The 27,330-nt window shown below is 37.8% G+C and overlaps 1 protein-coding gene across 13 annotated transcripts in view; it reads right to left on the bottom strand.

The window, feature by feature from the left end:
• Nucleotides 1-27,330, bottom strand: part of TRPM3 (transient receptor potential cation channel subfamily M member 3) — a gene marked incomplete at its 3' end in the record, with an annotated part of 933,308 nt that overhangs the window by 229,005 nt on the left and 676,973 nt on the right. For 12 of the 13 annotated variants that reach the window (XM_082401351.1, XM_082401352.1, XM_082401350.1 and 9 more), the window contains exons 2-5: nucleotides 25,976-26,055; nucleotides 24,423-24,627; nucleotides 8,199-8,412; nucleotides 4,948-5,072 (exon numbers count right to left, since the gene is read on the bottom strand). In XM_082401351.1, coding sequence (XP_082257477.1) covers nucleotides 4,948-5,072; nucleotides 8,199-8,412; nucleotides 24,423-24,627; nucleotides 25,976-26,055 — 624 coding nt within the window. Of the gene's footprint in view, nucleotides 1-4,947; nucleotides 5,073-8,198; nucleotides 8,413-18,301; nucleotides 19,108-24,422; nucleotides 24,628-25,975; nucleotides 26,056-27,330 lie in introns of those variants that run through there. The other variant, XM_082401336.1, reaches the window with a different exon arrangement.

Consider the following 27,330-nt stretch of genomic DNA (forward strand, 5'->3'; position numbering starts at 1 on the left):
GGTCACTCTCATTGAGTCTACTTTTGAGTTCAATTTACAGGCATAAGATATCTGCCAGTATCTCAACTAACAATAAAAACATAATATCATTAAATATTTTCTTATATATCACTTGGCATACTATTGGGTTGGCCAAAAAGTCCATTCGGGTTTTCCCATAAGATCTTATGGGATAACCCGAATGGACTTTTTGGCCAACCCAATACTAGTTAAGAGTATGGGCTTTGGAGACAGTGGATCTTGGCTTAGTTTTTTTTTTTTATGGAATAAAACATATCTCAGCAGGCTAATATATGCAATCACAGAGAGCTTCCTCAAATAAGAGCTCAATAAATTACAATTACTATTATGATTATGCTCATCGAAGTTGTATAAAATAGAGCAAATGTTTTATAGTCAACTTAGAGATGAAGAAATCAAATCTTATAGAGTTTAAGTGACATGTCAATGCCTTATGTTCATGCAAAGTATTATGTTAGTGGTTACCATCAAACAAAGAAAACAATTTAATCCCTATTTTTGAGGAGTTTTTAATTAAGTTGGGGAAAAAGACAGTTGTGGGAGAACTATAATCAGGCATATGATATTGTGGGTGAAGCCAGGGAAGCCGTCTTGGTGGAAGGGAGCCTTGAGCTTAGTTTGATGGAAGTATAGGATTATGGGTTGCCATAGAAGAGAAGAGCAGTAGGAATAATATGGAGACATCACAGAGGTGGAGTTAACCTTAAGAGCTGGACAATATTCATTTTCAGGTCTAATGGCAGGGAAAAAGATTGTTACTGTCTCAGTATTCATAGCATTATTCTTCACCAAAGTCTGTTGTTTTTATCTATTAATTGAAAGATTTGGTTAAACAGAGTTGAAGGTATTTAAATTTAAAGAATCAAGGCTAGTTCTATCACTCAGTTGGGAGGATCATGCATCTTTCAAAGAGGTTACAGAAGAGCCTCTTCTCATTCCACATTTCTTTGTCTCCATCCCCAACGTGTAGAGGCTTCACCATCCACCTCCTAACCTGAGCTGCTACATAAAAAAATAGTTTTATATTCAGACACTTGGTTAAAAAAATCCCTCGACTATAGCTACTATAGTATGATCAAGCTCTGTAATATGAGTAGAGATTAAGTTGCGGTAAAGTTGTGAACCAGATAAAATTTATCATTATATTTTTTCCATAATGTTTATTTTCCCTGAAGCCTGAATTTCATCATGGCCAATCCATCTCCTCAATATTTATTGAGTACCTACTATGTGTGTGGCTCTAAGTTGAATTCAGAATCCAAAGATACATGCCTTATATCTTTAAAGTCTAGTTAAGAGATCAGACTTGAAGGGAAGTAAATTTTTCAGAATATCTAGAAGCACACCCTAGGACAAATTTATCTTTCTTCTTTATTTTTAGGGCTAGTATTTGCCTTTATGGTGCCATTCCAAAGGTGTATTCAAATTCTAAGATGAATAGCAACTGTGATGTCTACTACTTCTATCAATAAAATAACTCTAGTAGTACTTGAATTTTCAGCTTCTAAAAGTGCTCATCTGAGAGCCAGCCCCACAGAAATAAAATGATCTATATTTTCTATTGGTTTGGATATAAATCTACTGTAATAAAATATCTGGCATAAGATATAAAGCCTTTCTTTTATCCTTATTTTTTTATTTATTTCAAGTAAATTTCCTAGATTTCCCTTGACATTTATTTTGTGCCACTTCAATCTTATTCTGGAACATAGACATAGACTTGACCAAAAATGCAACAATCCTATTTTTTCAAATGATTGCATTTTGATAGAATTCTGAAGTGATCAGGATTTTTAATAATATGTTGATTGTTTTTCTCTGCTACCTGATGTCTGATCCTATAAGGTTTCCTTTTTGATGTTTATTACATGTGTGTTTGTTTATATAAAATGGAAGAAAAAGGATAGAAGGTATTAAATCAAGCTAGCTATGAAAATTATTGTAACTACTTAAGAAGCTTACCAGACAGCACTTCTGTTTTAATGAATTTTAGGGAGATTTTCACCAGTGACTACATATTTCATTCAAATACTTCTTTTTATGACAGCCTAACATCATATTCCTTTTAAATTATCATTTAAATTATACATTAGAATAATAAACACATATTTAAATGTCCCTCAAACTATGTCATAAATCCTGTATACCAAAAACAGCACTTTTGGGAATTCCCTGGCAGTCCAGTGGTTAGGACTCTTCGCTTTCACTGCCGAGGGCCTGGGTTCGATCCCTGGACAGAGAACTAAGATCCCACGAGCCGCACGGTGCAGTAAAATAAATAAATAAATAAATAAATAAATAGAAAAGAGGAAAGAATCTATAGGAAAGAGAAAATCACGATTGGAAAGCGAATCACCTAAATAGGCCAGTACACAGATTAAAAAATAAAATTAAATTAAAAAAACCTCACAAAAAAACAGCGCTTTTGCTCCAAATAATTTACAACTTGAAAAACAAACTCTTATTATATAAGAGCCTGAGAAGTCCTATGTGTATTCTGGTTTCCCAATTTTGGGGGAAAAACATGCCAGAGTGGTTGAAATTCAATAGATCTTGGTCAAAGATTTACTAAAAAATGAAAATACAATTGTTTTTCCTGTGCTCTCTACAACCTGCCAATTTTACTTCCTTTTCTCGGTCTCTCCGCAAGTTCACGTGGATCTTTGTGAGCCATGGCTTGCCTTTATTAGACCCCTGTGAGCAGGGACAATGAACGTGCACATTTTATTGAACTTATAAGTGGCTTTTTCTGCCCCCTGAACTGGGATCAAGACTAGTTTTTTATTGGGAAGTCAGACAATGTAAGTAAGTCCCGTTGGCATAGGCATATGTAAGTTCCTATTGGCACAGAACAGGTAAGAAGTACAGGGAGAAAGAAAAGAAGAGTGAAAAAGAGGAGCACATGTGGAGATGAAACCAGAGAAAAAAAGCTACGATTGGAGGAAAATGAATTAGGGGTGATTCTCCCAACCCAGCAAGGCAAGTAAGTACAATATAAGTACAGTCTTCCACAATCATACAGAATTAGAAGACAAACAAAATGACACAGAAAGGCAGTAGGCCAGCATTCTCTGCAAATGATTAGGCAACTGAGGTAATTATATGGTTACTCTATCTTGAATAAAGAAATAATCAGCTTTCATTTATTCATAGTTCATCTGCATGAGAAAGTTCCAAAATCGAATAATAACAACTCAGGTTTACAAGAGAGATGCTGAAACTATGAACATTTAAAAATGACTTCTGAATCATCACAACATTTTAAATAGTTAATTCATTTGTTAATAAAATGAACTATTAGATGCTCTTGGTATTAGGGGGCATTTTAGCATATTCTAATTCTTTAAGAACTGTATTTGTTCTAGTTCGCAATTGATATATACGTAAAAGCCAACTTGGAATCTAAGGCAAATATTAACCCAAATACGTTCCATCAAAGACTAGTCCCAGATACTTTGAAAAAATTAGTATTACTTTTCCAGTCAGTTCTGCCAACATAACACTTTGGGAATTGCTGCTTGAGATATTCAATTTTTGTATGATACAAAACAGCAAGTACATTTTAGTTAAGAGAATATTACACTGATAAAACTATCTCATTCCTTATTCTACATATTCTGGATAAATTCGTGTTTCTACATGTAATTTGGTAGCAGAGATATGGACATTTCTTATCACTTAAAATAAAGTTATTTATCACTTAAATAAAGTTCTGAAGGATTCAAAGAGTGTTTATTTACTGCTTCCATTTCATGATCTTTGATTTTTAAATTCAAAGTATTTTGCATTGCATTTTAAAAAATTGCACATACTGTGTTGCACTGAAATAAGATGGTTTCATTATACTGCAACACAATAGAAGAAGCAGTTTAGGACCAGTTACTTCTCAACCTCTTTGATTAAAAAAAAAATTTTTTTTTTTTTTTTTTTTAACTCAGACAGACTTCATGTTACTTAGAAAGAACTGCGAAACACATTTATTACTCTATGGCAGGTCTTGATTGGGAATGGAGGATTGTATTGATCTGATATAGAGAAGCATTGATAAATAATTAATTGCTAAAATTATTGGGGACAAAAGAAGTAAATAATGCATGGCAATCTGTGTACATAGTTTAACCCATACCAGTGGAATTTTGGGAAGTATTACATAGGGGAAAAAGTCTGGTGGTTAGTAGGAGAGAAAAACCCTAGAAGGGAGGTGCGGAATGACCTGTTTGTGGTTTTAAACAAACGAAAAAGAGACCCTGGAAATAAGACAGTGACTCAGAAGAAATACGACCAAATTATCTCTGGCAAAACTGTTGATTGATTGGTCAGTGTGTGGCTTCGGACATCAGAACAGGAAAGAGAGGTTGACAACCTGCTGAGTTTGGTCAAGGGCTTCTGAGTAGTTCCAGAGCGGGAAATAAAGATCCCAACTGTGCTCACTCCTCACCCAAGCATTTAGCAAAAGAAAGGCCAACCAGGGAAGCCACAAGTTTGAATGGAAAGAATCTCCCTCTGTAGCCTCCTGTCCTAGGTGAAGGGCACTCAAATAAAGAAGCTGGAGACCTGGGGTGAGGGTAGTCCTCATTTTATGTATCAGTCAATGAATTCATGTTGTTAATTAATCTTAACATAACTGTGCCAAGAGCACTTGCAAAATTTGATGGGTGATAAAAGACCATTGCTTGATTCAAACCAAGAGGGTAGTTGGTAAGTCTTACTTAGGACCTTTCCTAATCCTAAGAGTTGACATGGAGTTCACATAGATAGATACTGGAAAATAAACAGTCTCCCATAACTATTCCTAACATCAGTTTCATTTTGGGAGGTGGGGACTGACAGAGTAATCCAGTATGCATAGTTTGAATTCTAATTTTATTTTACTCTTTTGATATCGCCTCTATGAGAAGTCACATACAGGGAGCTCCCAGGACTTACATCTCTTCCAATCAGGTCCTCCTGGTTTTCCACAATTCCCCAAGGGGCGATACCTATGGTACATATCTTCCCTCGAGACTTAGATGCATGGTCCTTCAAGGCATCTCCAACATGACGAATAACACCTAAGAGGAAAAAGAGAAGTATTACTCTTGCCTTTTAAAGCAATTACTTTCCATTGATCTAAAGGAAATTGTGGTAACTGTTTTTCCTAAGATTAAATGCACTGAATATAAAGTTTTGACACATTTCTACACGAACTACACGTGTTCAGGAGAGAACATAAACTTGCAGCTCTAATGCCAGATACATCTGCTGGACTTGTATATGAACTCTAGTAATACATTTCTTATTCTATCTCATATGAAAAACAGATGTATACAATATCTATAAAAAGAATAAATACAGGGACTTCCCTGGTGGTCCAGTGGTTAGGACTCTGCACTTCTACTGCAAGGGCCATGGGTTCGATCCCTGGTCAGGGAACTAAGATCCCGTAAGCCGCGTGGCCAAAATAATAATAAAACTTCATTTAAAAAAAAAGAATAAATACGATACTTTAAACTTAGAGAATCTTTTCTTGTATTATAAGTATAATGATGTGTTAGTATGACTAAGAACTAATAACATGACAATATCCTATAAAAAGCATCATAAATAATATTATATTAAATCTATACCACAGTTTGTGTATGAGTTAGGGTCAGCAAATAGAGTAATTACTTAGCTCAGATTCTGTTAATCTTGATTTCACCTTCTTATTTATGGACACATAATGTGGAGACCCTGCTTGTAAAGAAAATGTTGATATATTCTGTGGAAAATTTATGTTAAAAATACATAAATACACCTTTTTAGACATCATTCTAATTATTTTCCTCTTCTGTCATAGTGGCCTTCCCATTACCACGCCTTTCCTCACCATAGTTAAGAGTGAGAAAATTCAGTTTACAAGATGGTAGGGAACTACCTTTTATCTTTTAATAAACCATTTAAAGAAGATATAATTTCTAATCTTGTAACTTCTCTCTCAAGTGATCATTTTTATAGAAGATATAAAATACATTCTCTAAGAAAAGATGTTTCCATTTATACTTTAAGGAAAATTCCACCCATTCTTCAAGGGAAAACTCACACCTAGTTCCATCTCCTATATGAAAGCTGAGTTGGATTTGATTTCTTCTCCATTTGAACAGGGTTGCAGTTTGTATATTTTGAATAGTTCAATATGTCACTGAACATATTCTTCTTTGGCTCATAACCACATGTGAGGATGTCTCTGCTCAGAGTAAACTTACTGAGGGGAAGGCTGGAGATCAGCGGCTCACTCTCTTCAGGTGCCAGCACAGAGTGAGGGCTCAGGAACTGGGCACTGAACTAACTAAGCACACAAAACACACCAGGCAATTTAATCACAGGAGACAACAGACATGTGTGAACAACTCAATTCTGAAATATTCCTAAGATCAAACAGAAAGAGCCTCCTTTAAAAAAAATCAAACAACAGAGTAGTGTAAATAGCCACTAATCCATGCTGAGCTGTGCTGGGAGCGTTGGCAAGAATATCAATTTCACTTACTAACTCATCTATGGATCTTCTAAGAGAAAGTACTGATAAAGAAAACCAAATACAAGAGTAAAGGTGTGAATATTAGTGTTAAGTTTTTTCCTATTTATATGCAAAACTCATTTGGGGTCCAGTCCTGGACAAGAAGGTTAACTTCATGGTAGCCCCTCCCTCCATCTGCCACAATTCCACCGTCACCTTTTACCCAAGCAGAGCGTTCAATCGAACACTCAAAAAACCTCACTTAGAGTGTTGGATTGAACACTATGCCTGGAGAGAGGCAGAGGTGAACTCTTTGGTTTACAACATTTACGCTGTTAATTCTTCTTCTGATATTGGATGCATTTCACAAAAGAAGAAAAACAATAAACAATGTTCCAAGTTCCCCCAAACAGAAGATTGGTAAGCATTTCTTTTAGAAACCTTTGAGTTGATCTCCACAGGAGATGCAGGTTATGCCAGGAAAGCGAAAGACTGAATAATTCTAGGCAAATGATGCCTGTTAAACTGCGAGTGAAAGTTGGAGCTTAAAGCCTGAACAGCCACGGAAGAAAACTGCTCTGTAGATATTTGATCGCCACAAAGTAAACAGTAAAGAGCCGGCTGAGCAGGTCATTCTAAGATCATGTCACTACACAGACTGAGTCAGGGTTTCATATGACAACGACGGGCACGGGCGATATGCAGATTTCGCTGTGTAAATGAACCTACATTGTTGTGAGCTGAATGTTCCCAACTTCTAGGTATGGAGGAGAATTCTGAGTGCAGGTCTCACTCAAACATCACCTAAACTACAAACAAATGAATAAACAACATTGAGATAACATTTTATTTAAAACTAGTTGGTCCAGGGTTATGTTCAGCATGTCCCACTAACTTCAAATGTGTCCACATGCGCAGACTTTGAGTCTTGAAACAAGTCTGAATTAATTTACTGCAGCATTACCTGTCTCTTCCAATTGGCACTTCTGACTCAGGCTGGGGAAATATATCAAAACATTTACAGCATCCATTCCATTATCTGCTGCACATTCATAATGTTCTGCAGATAAGCACTTAACTCTAAGTGGGTTTGTAAGAATTGATTTGACAGCTTGCCTGGATCACAATATAGAAACTCATTTGGCAGGCAGAAAAGACCGCTTGGAGTTCAGAGTGGAGTGTGTCTTCTGTTGGTGCAGAGTTGATTCAATGAAATACTTTAAATAATAAACACATATTACTCCAGACTTTGCTGTCACCCCAGATGGAAAGGGCATTCTGCAAAATCTAAAGCTATTTGCATCAAACTTAAAATCACTTAAAGAACAGAGTCTCCAATTTAGAGCGAAAGTTATTCTTTAAAAAATTACTGGATGCCTATTTGGCAACTTGAGGTATTGAAAATATCCTGTGAAATTCCATTAGTCGTGTTTATAAATTCTGTAGAGTCAAGTATTAAATATCCCAATCCTTTTCTTAAGTGTAAATAATTCTTCTTGGTTGAGAAATGACAGTACAGTTATCATTTAGGTAGAGGAAGGAGAGAGACTCAGTGAAAGGAGCAATAACCAGCAGGTGTGGACACACAGGTGTAGGGGATGAGGTGGGGGAATGTAAATATATTTAACCTCAGGGGAAAATGATCTTAGTCACAACATTCTCGTGGCCTTACGTTGTCCTTCTCTGTCCCACTTCCAATTACCTGTGTTAACACCTCCAGTGAATATCCATGCTCCAGTTGTCATGGCTGCTTTGATGAGACCTTTCCCAAAGACTTGCTTGAGTTTTGGCTGGAGTTCAAAGTTCTGTAGGCCCCCATGAACTGAGATGAGAAGCTTGGGAAGCTCCAACTGCCATTCCTTGGTCATCAGGTGTAGGAGGAGATCAGGTTTTGTATCGAAAGACACTCGTACGTACTAGAAGAAGGACGACCATTGATTAGGGAGACAGGGCAGGGCTGACTGCTTATCTTTACTGATTGCAATAATATGTATAGTTACTTGAAGAAAACGTCTTATAAAAACTAGATTTTTTAAAAGGGGAAAATCAATTGATTTACCAAAAGAGCCTTCTAGACAAAGGGATTCACCATTTTAAAAGGTTTTCTTGAAATTCTGAATGACTACAAATTTTTAAATTATTTAACTTTCTAAAATGCAGTGTAAACACAACTTTCCCTGGGATGGGCTCTTTGCACAGAGGAAATCGTATTTATATTTTACCAACCTTAAAATTTGTGCAACAGTTCAAATGTTGCTAACATTTTCAATATAAATAATCCCTCTATACCAACTGGACCTAGACATGACTGTTTCTGTGACTCTATTATTTTGAGAGGTTTTGAAAATTCTACAGTTCTACATAATGTAACAAGAATTTTAAAATATGGTAACAGCTGATTATATTTATTTAAATCTAAAAATACCTGCATACCAAATGTTTTCTTTATCTTTCAAAGAAAAGTGACAAAAGTCATTCCAATTATTTTTGTAGAATAGTTGAAAAAAATTGAAGTGCATAGCAGATATCAAGGTATTACCAGATGCAACTGGAAATAAAGTTATGATAAGTATATATAAATAAAATACTGGGCAAATACACTTGAAAGCCCTTTGAAATGTATTGCTGAGCTGGCATGAAAAGAGAGAATATGCAGATACCTAAACAAAGTGGAAGCTGGAATCTCAGGAGGTAAGGAAATACCAAAGCAAGCTTTGGCCTTGAGGCTTTCTCCTGAATCCTGGAAGACCATGAGCAGCTGCTTTGGTAGCTTAATGCAGTATGGGGGGTGCCTAAGTGCCTAAGGAGAGACCCCACATAAAGCGGGGATACTTCAAAGGGCTCCACTCTCAAGTGTAAGGAAGAAAAATAAATAAGGCTGATGGTCAGAAGAACAGAGCAAGGAAACTTGCCTGCCTCAACCTTGACTCTCAGCAGATGGGAAAAAAAAATTCTCCTCTGGTTATTTATAAACAAAAGTGGGTCCTCATACAGGTTCTGGTCCACATTCACACTCTCAGTGTGGTTTGAGAAACATCAGAGTATTTAATATAAGGTGGTTCTGGTGGGGTAATGGCTCCAGATAACTGTCAGAAGCAAATGCAAATCCTCTGTGGAGGATTACATCATCAACCCGGGTCTCAAATAATTCCCATGGGAAAATAAGCATTTCATTGTAAAAAAATAAAATCACAAAAGGAAGTAAAGCAACATGAATGAGAACCAAAAGACACAATGGGTAGCAGAATAAGATCCTCAAAGATACTGAAATGCTCAGACAGAGAATATAAAATACCTACATTTAATATGTTAAAAAACATAAATGAGAAAATTGAACATATGAATAAAGAACAAGTGATTATAAAAAATGATCACATACATTTGAAAAATAGTAAAAAACAGAACTTCTAGAAATTAAAATATAACAATTTAAATAAAAAATACAGGGGATAAATGAAACTACAGATCAGACATGTTAACTACAGATCCAGAGAAATAAGCCAGATGCAGCCTAGAAAAATAAAGGAATTGAAAACATAGAAGAAAATTTGAGAACTTTAGAGGATGTAATCAGAATTCTAGATAGGAATAAAAGAGATAATGTGGAAGAGGCAACACTTGAAGAGATATTGGTTGGGAATTTCTCAGAATTACTAAAAGATACTAATTCTCAGATTCAAGAAGCTCAATGAATCCCAAGCAAGATAAATAAAAAGAAACCCCACGCACAGATACCTCATAGAGAACACCAAAGGGTAGGGGGAAAAGCCTTCAAAAGGAGCCAGAAAAAAAGACAGATTACCTACAAAGAAACAGTCATTAGACTGATGGCTTACTTTCAACAGCAACAATGGATGCCAGAACAGTGTCTTCGATTTGCAAAGAGAAATTGTCTGTCAGTGTAGAATTCAGCAAAAATATCTTTCCAAAATGAGAGCATATTATAGACATTTTTAGACTACCAAAACTGAGAATTTACTTCTAGCAGACTTCACTGAAGGAAATTTTAAGATGTATGTAGCAGGCAGAAGCTACATGATCCCAGATGGATGATCTGAGATACAAGAAAGAATGGTAAACAAAGATATTAGCACATACAGGGTAAATCTTAAAAAGCACTGGTTGTAAAATATAAAATGATAATAGTGTCTAATATATGGTGGAAAGGGATAGAACTAAAGCACTGGATAATATAGCATATAAATTCGGGAGTAGTAATTAGAGTCAAAGCATTCTAAAGTCTATATACTGTGTGGGAGAGAAAAGTTTTAATTTGGAATTTGTGAAGTATTAATGTTGAAGTTGCATAACCACAAAAAGAACAGACTTGCATGTAATCATACAAACATACGCTTTTGGATGTATAAATAAAAAAGGTTATGCAGGAGATGACAATTTATTGTAATATTTTTTGGATCGGGGAGACCCCACTGTTGCAAAAACCTTAAAAATTATATGTCAATTCTTTTGTAAAAGTATATTTTAAATATATTTAGCAGAAATGTGAGGCACAAACATACAAAATATGAAAGTAGCTTGATAAATTAAGCTGCATAATCAAGAAATACAAAAGAGCTAAAGTTTCCCATATACATATACTAGAAATCCAAAGAAGTGTTAGAATCTAACAAGCTGGTTCTATATTGATTTAATCTACTCAGCAAAAATCAATTCCAGAATGGAAACAGTAAAGGTTGGCAATTTTAGCTAAGTACATTATATCAAAAGAATTACAACACTTATTTTACATTTGGTAGTGTATAAAATAAGTGATATAATAGCTAGTGGGAAGCAGTTGCATAGCACAGGTAGATCAGCTCGGTGCTTTGTGACTACCTAGAGGGGTGGGATATGGAGGGTGGGAGGGAGGCGCAAGAGGGAGGGGAAATGGGGATATCTGTATACATATAGCTGATTCACTTTGTTGTACAGCAGAAACTAACACAACATTGTAAAGCAATTATACTCCAATAAAGATGTTAAAAAAAAAGAATTACATCACTTATATCAATAGAATTTAACTAGAGTTTACAATGTGGGAAGCTGCATATTTTGTACACAAACTCTCATGTAGAGGGCAAGAACTTTCAGATATCTATCAGCAGAAATCTTCAACAACATGTGCTTTTGTGTCATGCAAGGAGCCCTGGGGCTGGAGAGAGGGTACTGCAGTGGTGGAAGCAAACACAAGGGTTTCTTAAAAGCTTTTAAAATTATCTATTGTTATATTAATTATCTCATTGAGTGACTGTTTATAAGAAAGCTATCTATATAATGAACACTATAAAATAAAAGAATAAAATGTTTTCTGTGCCTGTACACTGAATTTATGCTAAATTTATGTTAAAATTTGGTAGCTTTACTAGATTAAATTTATACCATTTTGAATAATTCTAGAAAGGGATATTTAGTAAAATAAACTAGAACTGAGACTCACAAGGCTTCCAAACCAAGAATGTTCATTGTGGGAGAGGCTAAGAAACTGCTTCTCAAATTATTCAATGACTTTATTTCAGTATCACTTTCTTATTCCTTCAAAAAACCCCAACTAAATAAGAATCCATATTCTTCTAAGGTGAGATATAAATTACATTTCTAAATATAGACAAACATCTAAAGTATAAAAATCCTTCTAAAATTACGTGCCCCTTGCAAGCCTAGATAGTAGTTCCTAAAATTTCTGAAGAACTGTAAAGCTGTAGTCCCAATGATTAGAGAAGGCTTACTTGAGAACAGTAAAATGTTTTGAAAAACAAGAAAAGTAGTGTGATTATGGCTTTTGGAACTTCAAGATGCCTCACTGAGCAACCCCACCTGCACGTTTCATTTAGCCAGGTAAATAATGTGAGATTCTGAGCCACAGGTAGTGTCTGGGAACAGACACACATACATTATTAATTAACTCAATATGAAGAGATATGGCAATCATACTAAATCACTACAGAGAATGTGTAATAATTTTAGTATGTGTAACCTAGCTAAATAACATATTATGGGAACTTTCCTGTGATCTGGTGGGTAAGACTCCACGCTCCCAATGCAGAGGGCTTGGGTTCAATCCCTGGTCGGGGAACTAGATCCCACATGCATGCTGCAACTAAGAGTTCACATGCCACAACTAAGAAGCCCACATGCCGCAACTAAAGATCCCACGTGCCAGCAATGAAGATATTGCACACGTCGCAACTAAGCCCTGGCACAGCCAAAATAAAATTAAATAAATAAATAAATAAATAAAAAATATTTTAAAATAACATATTATGGAGTTCCATTATTTATAGTAATTAGTAATAATAATCCTAATGCATTTTTAGGAATAAGTCTCACTTGGTAAATAATTCCCTTTGGGGCTTCTAAAGTTACAACTTACCCATAAGGAACCCAATTTACTGATCATGTGAGCAGTTCACTGGAAAGTGACCAACGAATCTAGTGAATATGTTAAAATTCCTTTTGAACTAGCTTTATCTTTTTCCTAGCTAGGAAACGAAGAAAAGCTTGCTGGTGATCACGAAACACTTCTTACTCAGTTAATAAGTGCTCCAGTGGGGGAATGAATGAATGACCTTAGATCACCTTGTCCCTGGTTCTCTGTCTTACAGAGGAAGAAACAGAGGTATTCAGTGTCTGGCCTGTGTAAGGTCATGTTGCTCATACGCTCTCCATGCATATTTCTCTCTACTCTCAATTTCTTAACTACTGAGAAAAAACCCCAAACCTACAATCAAATCCCTTGTGTTCCAGGTACATACGTACTGTGTGCTTTACATGCATCATTTCATGGACTCCTCCCAATTACGAGGTTGGTGGCATCCACATTTACGGGGGACAGGAAAGAACAGTAAGTTCAACAGCTATTAAGTGGTGATGACAGAATTCACACCCCAGGTCTGTCTGACTCCACGTCCTTGCTCTTGACCTCAAAAACATAAATGCCTCCTCTCTCCTTACTTTTCCTTTTCCTTCACTTACAACCAAGCAGTCTGCGAGTCCTAACGATCCATTTCTCAAATGGTGCTCTCATCCAGGCCTTTCCTTCTATTGCTTCAGTTGCTATTTTAAGAATAAATAAGAATGCTCTTTACTAGGATGTCATTTTGGGTTGTGGCAACAGTCCTACTGGCTCCTCTAACCCTGTGTTCTCAATGAGACACCAACAGGCAGATTTCTTTCCCCAATTCCTTTTTGATCCTATTATTTCTCAATTCAAATAGTTACATCATACATAAACTCCCATTCTGCCTGTCATGGTCCCCACAATTTGGCCTTACCCTACTTATTTAAGAGGCGTTTCCCCACTTCTCTCTGTATTTGGCTAATGTTATTCCCCAAGTCCTAGAAAACCCAGTCCCTCCCCTTTCATCTACATAAATCATTCTTGTCTTTCAAAGGCTCTTACTGACTGCTCCTTGGAATGCAAGCTCATGTTGACTCAGTATAACTCTCAGTCAAACCCAGTCTAATATATATTTTTTTCCGGCTGTTTCTTGTATGTGTCAGTTTTATCTCCCCATTTGCAAGACCTTTGAGTGGAGGGATCATGTTTGGTCTGACCTATGATTTTGGATAAGCCTTTCAGTACTGGCTATGATGTAGTTACAATCTTAGAAATAAAAGGGAGTTTAGAAATATCTTAGCAATCATGGGAACTAGAAATACTCTATTTCAGTTCTTCTGCTTTACAGATGAGGACACTGAGACCCAGGGAAGGTGAGTGACTGGGAGTCAGAATTAGTTATCTAGTAATTAACCACTCACCTAACCCATTATTAAAGCTACTGTTACACTGGAAACTCTAGGTTGAGCTATGCTTCTCAAACTTTAACATGCAAAACTCACCCAGGGGACCTCAAAAATGCAGGTTCTGATTCAGTAGGTATGAGGTGGGACTTGAGGTTTTGCATTTCTAACTAGCTCCCCAGGGACCACAGGAGTAGCAAGGATTACAACTCTTCCCCAGACCAAAGATTCTAAGTGGTGTGTCTAGCGTTTATCACTGGGCCCAAGGGAAGAAAGAACACTCAATATTTTACATGAAAATCAAAGAGAAGAATGGAGGAAACACTGGAAAGTTACTCAGGCCATGAGAAGTAGGAAAGTGCAGCCACTGATAAGCTACTCAATTTCAACTACCTAATTCTTTTTCACCAGGACTAATTCTTATACAAAGGAACACATGATTAATGACAGCCCATCCCTGATTATCCAGAAACTGATAAATAACAGAAATACTGGGTGTCCCTGTTCCTTTAATGTTGGCCATTATTTTAGATTTATTTTTTCCTTCCCTTGGAGAATAAGAGATTTTTTAAAAAAGGAAGCATTTAAATGAAATCAATTTGTTACTTTTTGTATGTTATTGTTTAGCAGCTCAAGGAAACAGTTTAGGGATAAGAGGATAATTAAAACTAAGGGATAAAATGACACTTTATGATTACCTGGAGATTTCAATTTTTAAATTATATTCTTATACCCATAAAAATCAGGTTATTCAGTAATTCTCCCGGTGCTTGTAATATAACAGTTAACTCAGGTGCCGAATCAGCAGCTTCAAGGTCATAAATGGTTGTACCCAGAGCAATTAATCCATTCCTGCTCAAAGGTCAATGTGATTTGAAATTAGGAGCTATTTTGGTTGTCAAGATAAGCAATTTTGACTGTCCACTTGTGAGCTCATTAATTGCCAAGGGATCACCTTACAAATAACAAGAAATCTTCCTAATGTGTATATTAAATTTTGTTACCTGGGCAGTACTCTGATGTGGTGATGTGTGCTCCTATTTACAGGTTTCCCAATCACGTGTGGCATCACACTCTAGCATCAGATACAGTACTGGCACTGTAAGTCATTTAGATCAGTTTGAGACCCTCTCTTGCGAAATAAGGGTGATCCTGACCCCCACACAGAACACTAAAGATTAAATTCTGGGAAATGCCTGGAATGGCAGAAAAATCAGTATATGTAAATTGGATAAGAGTTACGAGCACTCACGTTATAAATGACCTCTGCATACAACAGGGTCCAGATAACTTGCCGTCAGCTCTTTCATGTCCCCTTCAAAGTAGCCCTTTGTCTCTCAACTCTGAGCTATCTGAGGAGTGACTGGTGCAAGTTATAAAAAGTACCTGTCCAGAGGGAAAATGCTACCTCTGTCTGGCTACCTATCCTATCCTTCTCCCTCATGCCCTGAGCTCCCTAATTTTAATTTCTAGAAATAAATTGAGCTCAAATGACTTACCCATGCCTGCACTGCCATCATTAGTGCCCCTGCCTGGCAGCAGAAAGCCTGTGTGATGAGCTAATGAGATTCAGAAGAGCATCTAAAGAATGTACTGTATAAAACAGAAGTTAGCTCTACTTGAAATTGTACTATTTGATCTATTCCTAGGTGCTCTGGAGGCCAATGCATACAAGCGTGATTTTCACAAAAACACGTACTTTGAATTCCAAACCACAAACTTACAAATGAAATTTTGCAAGTGAGCCTATAATAGCAAACTAGAGCTTTTCTTTTGTTCGAATGGCAGAGGGCTTTGGTAACTAAAACTCTTGAGTCTTTGCTTTTTCCAGTTGCTAAATTTATTTTTGTTTAGCAGGTGATTTCACTGCACTTTTTTCTAAAGCCACTCTAACCTGCTTCATCATTAGAAATGTTACTATTCACTTGTCAAAGCAGAATTCAACTTTACTATGGCCTCACTGCATTAAACTGGTACAGAGGTGTCACAAACCAGACAGTATCCTTCCCTTTACAACACCCAGGGCGGGTGAAGGCTAGAAAGTGGAGAAGCAGCCATCACTACTTAGAATAGGCTGGGGTTGTTTAATTAAAAATAATAATAATCTTCCTTTGGTATTCTGATCTTGACTTGCTGTGGAGCAATTTGTCTCTGATAATTAATCTGTCACCTTTTCAGCCCTAAATTTTTACTCACATCATTTTGCCCAGCTTTTTAAATGAAAAGGGAAGATATTTACAGAACAACAAATCTGGTTATACTCTAGGAAATGGTAAATGACAAATCTTTCTAACTCTCACTGCGAAGCCATCTTTAATTTGGGGAAATAACCAATTGGTATATTTCAGTAGTACTTTTTCTGAGTAATGGAACTACTACAGCTAAATCTATTTTAACAGTATTTTCAATGCCTCTCTTCCGAGCCTGTAGTGGGAATTTGTCCCATTTTCTTTTCTGTTGAGATCTGTGACAAGCATCATTTCATTTTCTAATTCTCTGTAGCCCCATTTTAAATGAGTATTTTTAATTAAAGTTGTGGCCAAGGAGAATATGTTGCATCAGACTGCTGAGACCACTTTGCTGATATCAGCTTTCCAAGTCCATGGAGCCGTTGGTTTTGCACCAAATGTTTAATGCTTATGGTGGTTTAATGTATGCAAAAGTTCCCTAGAAAGAAAATATGTGGAAGGTAAATGTAAGGTGTCACTGTTATTGGATTCCTAGTTTGATGACCCACAAAACTTTGGGAGTGAAAATGCCATTGTAATTTCTTCTATATTGTTTTTGTGATTCTTCAATGTTAGATAACAGGTGCTTCCAGGTGATGGATGCTGATAAGCCAAAGCTAAAGGTTTAGAAATAATACAAAACTTCACTGAGCATATCACCTAGTTGCAGGGGTACTCTATGAATTTTCTGCCAGAATTGCTTTTATATAAAATTTTCTAGAACAAGATGAGTCTCTTGAGGAATGTCGGTTCTTCCTTCTCTATAGGTCTATGATTGAGATCAGAAGTTTAAGTGATATCGATACGTTCTAGTTTTATTCCCAGCTTCAGAAAGGTTTTCCAAAGGTACTGCCAGTCTAATGGTCTAGAGATTTCAAAGTGGAAACTGGAAAGCAACAGAGCAATTACAAAACCCCTCAAAAACCATACCTTGCTATATAAAGCTTCTTAGTTAGCTATAGTCCAGTGATTAGCTATTTTGTTTTGTGAACTGGGATTTATTTAATGTATTTTGTGCACGTCAGTCAACGATTCCCAGATCAAATCTGCATAATGCAAAGAAAGATAATTTTTTAAAAATCAGATTTAATCCTAAAGGATTTTAAGAGTATAAGGTTGTAGATGTCAAGCAGCTGACAGCCTCCCCACCCCCTTGAGTATCTCCTCAGTTTTACCTACTCCCTCTCACACACTCTCTGGTAATGCGCAGAGAAGAAGGCTTGCATCCTGGCTGACTCAACAGTTACAGCTCTAAGTGTAAAAATGAAGCACAGGAATAATTCTCTAAATTATACAAAAACTGTAATAAGGGGCTCAACCTGATCTAATAAGCTGAGTAAACAGCAAGGGAAAACCCAAAGAGAATTATGTGGGTGACTTGAGAAGTTTAAATACAAGTCCTTAATTAGGTTATACTTACCTGGTCTGTAAGTCAGCTCAGCACTAACTGGAAGAGATGATTAGTAAGCAAATAAGAGTCTGTCTAATTAAGTCCAGCACTGCTTCCTTTTCTAAATAATTTAATAGACTCAGCCCCAGATAAAGAAGAGTCTTTGAGAAAGGACCCAACAATGTCTGCTGTTGGGCCATTTTGGTATTGCTCTCTCAGTCAGTTTTAAAAAGTTCCCTGGAACCCAGTCTAGTAAGAAAATGCCTAAACCAGAGCTTTAGTGTCTCAGTACCTTCTTCCTTGGTCCTCATGTTCTGGTTTTTATGAGGCATCTGCATGAACTGCCAGGTTGTTTAACAGCCCAGGAATGGATTTGGGGGCCGTGAATTTTTTGGTAAGATGTGGCTTGGTATAGAGAAGAGAGAGGAACGAGAATCCTTCACTTACTGTCAGCTCTGAATGTCTTCATTCTGTGTCACAACTTCTTTCTCTGTAAAGCGTGAGAGACACTGATTTCACTGCTATTTCACTGGGGTTTGTCAAGTCTGAGAATTGAGGACAGAATACCACAGAGTCCTGGGAGGGGCTCAGAAAATGGCTCCATTAACCTAGGATGTAATTTTACAAAGAGCTCTTCCTGCTCACAGCTTTTGAGTGTAATTAACCTCACCAAATACTAGAGATTTTATAATTCTATTAGAAAGTTTTCAAAACCCTTATAAAGAGTTAGAAACATAATAGTAATTAGCTTCCTTTCAAAACATCTATTATAGGCTGCACCAGGAATACATGACAGAGAAGAAACAGAACTGATGGCGAGTGCTAAGGATCCTGAGTTTGAGAACGATCTTTGTCAAGTAATTGGGTGACTCAGAAAATAATTTAACCTCTCTGGGCTCGAGTTGCCTCATCTATAAAATAGGTAGACAGATTGGGATTATTCAGTATTTCTTAAGCCTGGCTGAACAGTAGATTAACCGGGCTAACTTTTAAAACACGTTGGGGACTTCCCTGGTGGTTCAGTGGTTAAGAATCTGCCTGCCAGTGCAGGGGACACAGGTTTGATCCCTGGTCTGGGAAGATCCCACATGCCGCGGAGCAACTAAGCCTGTGCACCACAACTACTGAGCCTGCGCTCTATAGCCTGCGAGCCACAACTACAGAGCCTGTGCTCTAGAGCCTGTGAGCCACAACTACTGAGCCCACACGCCACAACTACTGAAGCCTGTGCACCTAGAGCCCGTGCTCTGCAACAAAAGAAGCCACCGCAAAGAACAGTAGCCCCTGCTCACCACAACTAGAGAAAGCCCGTGCACAACAACAAAGACCCAATGCAGCCAAAAATAAATAAATAAAATAAATAAACAAAACACTTTGAATGCCCAGGTTCTATATCAGACCAATGAAGGAGACTCTCTGGGAATGATTCCTGGGCATGGGCATTGGTAGTAGCCCCACAAGTTATTGTGAGCCTCCAAGTAGAGAACCATTGCACTGATCCCTCAAGGGTCTTTGGTGATCAAAGTCCTGTGACACCATGCTGTACTGTCTATGTGGTAACAGAGATACATATGTGAGATATGGTTCTCACATAGCCCACCACATTTTAATAATGAGTCCCTTTTCTCCCACTGTATCTTCTACCAAACTATGGCAGATTCTGCCTCAAATTGGGTCCAGACCACATCGGCATTCTGAAGACCCAAGTGCTTTATTTTGGGCTGTCTTGAGGGGAAAAGTTAATGTTATATCTTATTTTTTTAAAAATTAATGAAGGTCAAAGTTAATCTGCCCTTTAGAATTTTTTGACCACTTTGTTAAAAATCATTTCAACTTTCAAATATTCTTGTCAGGAGAAGGGGACCAAAGACATATTAAGTTAGTTGACCTGATTCACTTCAATCTTGGTGAATATTTAACCATGGCTTCCCCATCTAAAGACTGGCACTCTTTAACAGACAGTAGTTGCTGATTTTTCCCTTTGATGAACTGCATGTCGGTTTGTTGGAGAGAACAAGAGGTAAAGAAGGCACAGGTTGGCACAAAACGACTGTCCTGCCTGATAAAACAAGTCATCTGTCCTATGCATAACTCCACCCTTTTGTCTAGACAGGAGAATCGGAATAATTCAAGGCCAAGTATCTAAAGTGGACAAAATGCTCATCGTGCCTAGATGAACAGTGGGGACTCCCACTTGTTAAATATTGGGTTGTAATAAAAAAGAAAAAGTGGTCCTCATTTGGCAGGTTAGAGTCAGAAAGAAAGGTTTCCCCTTGAAGTGACTGCTCTGAGACCACCTAGGGCAGGCGAGACCTAACCTCAGTGCTGGCTTCATGGTCGTGCCACCAGCCCAGTCACACTGCTCAGAAGGGCAGTGTTCAGGGTTTAATGTTCTGCACGTGCTGTCTTGAAATTCTTGACAAATTTACCCTTGAATCCGTGTTTTGTAAGTGAAGCCTGATGGGACAGTGGAGCATGTGCAGAGGGCCTGGAGCCTCGGCTCACACGTCGCTACAGTCCCACGTCCTACCTCCTGCTGCCTCGCCAGAATGGGATTTCATTCATACACGCTCCTGCCTTTAGTGTCCCTGCCAGCCTAGCCTCCCCTCCCCAGCCCTGCCTGGGGCAGCGGACAGGGCCGTGTTCCATCATTACCCTCCATCCCTGGCTGGTACCTGGGTGCAGGCAAGGGCAGGGGCAGGGTCGGGCATGTGGCCTGTAGCATTTGAGGGCAGGTAAGGATGTAGCTGTCTTTGCCTTGGGCTGGCAGTGCCACGGTGGGTTTTGTGGGCAACTTTGTGGGAAGCCTCCCCCACTGGATACTGAGCACTTCCCAGTGTGGAGATGGCAATCCATTGACGGGTTGGGGCTGTAGTCATGGGAAAGGGGCATGGATTTCCCTACCCCTGCTGAGGGCCTACATTTTCATTTTATACTGGGCTCCACAAATCATGTAGTTGACCTTGCCTAACCTGACTGCCAACAGACAGCTCTGGGTTGGACAGAGCTATGTGGGACCTGGGGAGGGCTGTCAAGGTTCAATGTCCTTATGTGTTCACTCTTCTGGAACAGAGTGAAAGATCTAGCTGTCTCTTCAAGTTTTTCCTCTACTGTTAAATACCATAATATACACATATCATATAGTAGCTGTGTGACACAGGGCAAATTACTTGACTTTTCTGTGCCTTAGTATGTTATTCTGTCATGCAGGAATAATAATGCTAGTGTCATAAACATGAAATATACCAACATAGATAAGTACTTGGCACAGTGCTGGGCACATAGTAGATGTTTAATAAGTTTTAGTTGTCATTATTATTTGCTACAGACCCTGAAAACAGTTGCAAAAGTATTTTGATTGATACTTTGAAGGACACATGTTCTAGTAAATTTATTTGGAGATTCAATCTCCAGGATTCTTAAAAATTTCAAATGCACTAGAAATTTTTGGGAGGGGAAAAATTTCAGGTAGAAGAAAATTGTATCATGAGAAGGAATCTTGGCTTTGTCCATCATAAAAGGCACAAATGCCACACCCACAGTAGCTGTCTAATTGTTGAAGTCTACAGTGAGTAAAGTAGAGAGGATACCAGGTAACAGCTCATTTTCCGTTTTGCTAGAGTAAGTGGATGCAGGAGGTTGACTCAATGCAGAAGTCAAAGTGTATAATGTGGTGGTTTACAAGCCACATGTCTCCAGTCACTGATGAGCTGGTGTCCACAGTGGTAGCCTCCAGTTAGTGACCGTCACTGACACCAGCTTATGCAGCCTGGTACTCCTGTGGAAATATGTTAACATATCTTTGGATTCCTAGGAAGTAAACGAAGCTGCTTCACTGTGCCATTACTATGATTTTCATAAATATATTGAGCACTAGCTGTATACCAGGTGATTTTATATTCTCTCTAATCCTTGTAACCATCTCATAAGGAAAACATGCCCACTTTATAAATAAGAAATCTTGAGGCTCAGCTAAGTTAATTGGTTTAACCAAGACTTTTTAACTAGGCAGAGAGAGTGAGTGTTTAGACACAGTTCTATATGACTTCAAGATTATGCATTTTATTTTAATTGATTGCAAAGCCTCTCCTGTAACTATAGTAAGTGAACACTTAGTGGAAGTAATAACATAGCAAACATTAATTTAGCTTTAACACCAGGTACTCTTCTAAGCACTTAATACATATTGACTCACTTAATCCTTGCTACAGCCCTATAAAGCAGGAATTACTATCCTCATTTTGCAGATGAGGAAACTGAGGCACTGGGAAGTTAAATAAACTGGGCCAGATTTTAAACCAGTAAGTGACAGGCCAGACTATAAACAAAGCAATGTGGCTTCAGATTCGGGGCTTAAGAACTAGGTGAAGAAATCAGAACTTCTTGAATTATTTTAAAGGGTTAACTGAAAAATTATGATTTGACTTTCTAAAATAATATACCAAGATATACACCCAAATGTATGTCCTTCAGAGTATTAATCAAAATATTTAAAAAATTTTTCAAAGCCTGAAGCAGATAATAATGATGATAGTAGTACAAATAACAGTTAAAATTAATTTTACAACTATTATGTGTCCTGGCACTGTGCCAGATGACTTACATATGCCATCTATTTAACATTTATAATGGTAGTATTATTATTCCTAGATAACAGAATAAATTACTGAGGCCCAGAGAATTTAATTGATGTTTCTCATGTCACACAGCAAATATATGATGGTTCTGGGATAAACTTAGACTGTCTGCATCCAAACCCCACATTCTTCACTTCCAAACTAGAACTCCATTCTTTCAGAATTTTTAGTGGTGGAAAACTTTATCTTCTGAGAACAGACCTGATTTTTAAAAACTAGCAGAAGCCGTTTGTGACAAAGCCCTAAGTTTTTTGAATTTTAGGTACTCGGGATTAACTTCTGATCAAAAACATCATTTGAAGAAAATACAGAGTGCTTTTCTCTCATGATCTATAAATTGTCTGAAAGCAGTCCCCAAAACACGTTCTGTGCACTCATGCATCACGGTAATTAGAATCTCCCTAGGTGATGACTTTGGAGGAATGCTCCACTTAAGACCAAATTTATGCTCTATATTTGACAGATACTGCATATTAATGAAGGAAATAACGGCTAAAAGTTTATCATGTGCCTCTGGGCTTGTGGCATGATGCTTACAGGCATCATTCAAGCACCCTATGAAGTCACTGGGTATACTACTCTATAATGATTATTGACCGCTAAACCACTTCTTCACCTGCAGCACTCTTCTTATAGGGAGAACTTTCGTGACTTTTAATTAATGCACGGTTCCAGAGCATCCACACTGCATATGGTTCAATCTCATACTGTGAATGGGGACTGTACTGTAATTGGGAACCCTTAAGGATCTTGTGTGGGCATATCCAGCCGTTAAGTGGATGAGGAAGTTACCAAATCTTCATTTCCCTTGGTTCTGTCCAGGTCAAGACTACCTAACCCTTTCCCTGTTTTCCCCAGGCCTTTCTGGGGGTTGCACATAGCAGCCTCCTTTTCAGTATATTGCTCAGAATTAATTTTCTTAGGGAAGAACTGTGAGAATAGCTTGGTCAGCTACTCTTGGTGAAGAAAATACTGCAGTGGGAAGGGGGGGATGGGGGAAAGGGGAGAGAAGAGGAGAGAGACAAGAGAGGTGGCTTTATTGCACATTTTTAGACTGTAACTGGTGTGAAGTGAGTTCTCCTGCGTTTTGCAGTATGCTTCTCTAAGCAAAATTTCCTCTCCAAACTCAGAAAACTCCGTGGCATGCCTGAGAACAGTCACCTCCAACTGCTCCACCCTCAACTAACTAACTCTCTCTCAACAGTTAGAAGCAAGCTTGTTGGAATACAGCATTTCTAGAATTTCCAAAAACACATGGTAGACTTTTCTCCTGGCAAAATCTGTCAGCCAAGTAGGGAGAGGTCCATGATGAAAGCTAAAATTTAGAAGCAACAACTCTTAGAAGTAAAATTTGTATACTTCCTACTGCCTCCTTTCCAAAAAAAAAAAAAATGCTTTTCATATGGAGCTGTTCTATTGAGAACATTATTGAACGCAGCTGCTTGAAGAAAAAGCACTCAATTCGGATGACAAGATCTCTGTTAGAACAGGGAAGGAAATAGTCTGGGATGATCATTTCTACCTTGAATTGAGAGAAATGCTAGTTACCAATAGAATGAAACAGAGACCTAAAGTTAAGATATTTTTTACCAAAGGAGTTAGAAGAACATGTCTCAATGGATGAGACCCAGAAAATAAAATAATGAACAGTGGATAACTGTAGAAAGCTACTTGTTATTATTATTAAAAACAAGAGTCACTGTGTCTGATCTCATACTAATCATTTCAAAAGTCCTGAGAGGAAGGTTTTCTTTGCCCCATTTGACAGAGGAAGGGCAGAGCTGCACAGGAGCAGCACAGTTAGAGCAGGTCACCCAGCCAGGAACTGGCAAAGTTGGGATTCAGCCCAAAGACTAAATCTCCAGCTCTTCACCATTCCTTTGCAGGACTTGAGACAGAATTTGAGAAGTGACTGAATGGTTTCTGATTACCATGGCTTTGTTGGAATGGCCGCCTCCTTGGAACTCAATGGTCCCAAAAGCATCTGTGGGGCTGAGTTGAGTGTGCTTGCTGATGGACCACTTCTCAGACTGGATGTCATTTCGGGAGAGGCGACTTTCATTTTTCTCATTCTGAAGAACTGAGATACTGGGAGTGAGGCCGACATGCTGGCCTATTAAACGCCCGCAGCAACACCTATAACATAAGAGGTCAAAGTGAACCCCTTGTATTAGCAACAACTGTAATACACACTGAAAGCAACCTGCTGGAGAAACCTACAAACCATAGCAAGCCAGAGAGTCAGTTTTCAGGTGGAAACCATAATGTGGCCATACCTGGCAAATGGTGAACTTGGGATTTACTTGACATATATTTCTTTTCTTTTCTGGCCCCTCCACATTTTCCTCTAGCTGTATAGGCTGTAACATGCCTCCCATCCTTCTGCACCTACCCCCTTTCACACCTGCCACATTGTTCAGGATTGGAACGAAAAGAACGAACACCATGTAGATTTTTCTACTTCTCACTCTTCCCATCTATCAAATCTTGCACAAAGGACACTGAACAGCTTTGAGGGAAGAATTTTAACAGGTACATTTAAATAAGGACTCTCAATCATATGTGAGTCACAACCTAACTTGTCTTTTCCCAATTGACACTCTGTCATATATCCAATTCTGAGAATGAAGATCTGCAGCTTAAGTGTTGTTGAAGAAACAATGAAAAAATTATTCACAAGGTATTTGAAAACAAAATTCACCCCTCATACCATGAAAATGTCCTTCATACTTAACTACTAGCACTGTTATGACTATTAGCAATAATGCTGATACAGAGCTATCATTTATTAAATACTAACAGTGTGACATTCATTTTACGGGTAAAATATTATAGTTTTGAAGGTTAGGTAATTTGTTCAAGGTTATACAGCTGGTCTATATGATTCCAGAGTCTATATTTTAAACTACTCCATTATACTGCCTTTTCATAAGGGCGTTTCCAGACATTCATATGTTACTTTATCCCAAATGCTTCCCACCTTATATACTGTTGATCTTCAGGAAGGTAAGCAGAATATTAAAAATGTGATTGGATAGAAATCTGAAGGTCTGCAGTCTAATTAGTAATCTGCTAGGAGTATTTCCTTTAGAAGTCTCTTTTACACTGTAGCAGAGCATTTTAGTTAAAAAGTAAGCATTTTGATGAAATGCTAGAAAGGGAAAACCAGTAACCACACTAAATATATATATCTCCCATTCATGTATATATATATATATATATATATATCCCATTCCTATAGACTGTGATGAATTCCCTTCCCAATGGTGTAGCTTTTATTTTGTACAGGCTCTCAGACAATTAACTGCAGGCATGGCATATTACATGGTGTGTATATATGAGATTGCTTCAAAGATGTCCAGCAACAATTAAAAAATGATCTTTAACATTCGTTCTCTTGCAATGGATAGTGATTGGTATCGTATTTTTGGTCCCATAATTGCTACTTCATGTTCTTGCTACATTATAGAGACAGCAAGATTACCTATGGGGGTCTTTGGTGCTGGGTATGATGTGAACACATTCTCTTTTATAAAACGCTCTTTCTATCCAGGACTTCTGAGCCTGAAAAAAAAAAAAAAAGAAGAGGAAAGGTGAACACAACCTTTAAGTATTTTTGACTAGAAAGCAAAATTTCATAATCACTTAAGAGACTAGTGTCTCATAAACTGAACTGAAACTGTGGTTACTTCACACATAAACACTGCATATAACAAAATCAATTATTACCAGAATCTGCTGGTTAGGTTATTTAACATTATAATATGAGAGTTAAAGGAAATGACCATAATAAAAAATGTTAGTAATGAAACTATATACAAGTTCATAATGACTTCTGAAGAACAGAAAAATAATGCTATTTACAGAGAAAATGAAAGCCATAGAGCAGGATGTTTATAACCCTTTAGTTAACAAGTATTCAGTGGTAGGAAGAAATATATCTAAATAAGCATACGGTTTTCATGGCTGACACTTCCGTTAGATTTTCCTTATAGAAAGAAAGAAAAACGGTGAGGAAATTACATAATTCGAGCCCTAATCCATCACCATGTTTTTTCTAAAATCCAAATTAGCAATGTTTGAATATGGAGGGGAAAAAAGGAAATGGAAACATAGGAAGATAAATGTCTTCATCACAGTCCAAAATTTCACAGGTAATGCCTTTGGAAGGAAGGAAGATACCACATTTTTTGGCATCCCACATGCCTTTCAGCACAGCAAACATGGCTTCTTAGAATGAACACTGTTGGGACTGTCCACCCAGAAGCCTGGCCACTGAGATTGGGCTCCCAGAAGGATGAAGGAAGTTTCAACAAACTGTACCATCCTTGTTCCAAAGCAGTGTCCATCCTTCATCCCTTAACCCCTTTTTTTAGCAGCATTTGAAACAGTAGCGGAGCCTCCTACGAAATCCAGTAAGCTACTCAGAAGATTCCTTCTCTAAGCGCGTGTTTAAAACAGAAGTTGCTAGAGTAACATGTAATGTTGTATCTACATGGCATCGTCTTCTCTCTAACCCAGCATCAGGACCAAATTCCTACTTTTGAAATATACGGGACTAAAGCGCAACTAAGCTGTTTACCTGGCCTGTCCCAATGACCAGTGTTAACTGTTACAAGCCCCTGTTTGTTGGTTGTAATCGATATTGACTCTGCCAGGGACCCAAATGTCTGTATAAGTTGTGCTAAGGTCTGGTTTGCCCTCAACCCTTTAATATTGCACCTGCCTCCTCTCTCACAGTGGAGTCTATGCGAGCATGTGGCACAGAAGGAAGCAGTTGTCTTATATTCATGACAAAGCACATTTTAAAAGTAGCAACGCGGGGGGATGCTTGAGGGA

Source organism: Balaenoptera borealis, assembly GCF_965194805.1.
Source record: "Balaenoptera borealis genome assembly, chromosome: 8".
Classification (NCBI taxonomy): Eukaryota; Metazoa; Chordata; class Mammalia; order Artiodactyla; family Balaenopteridae; genus Balaenoptera; species Balaenoptera borealis.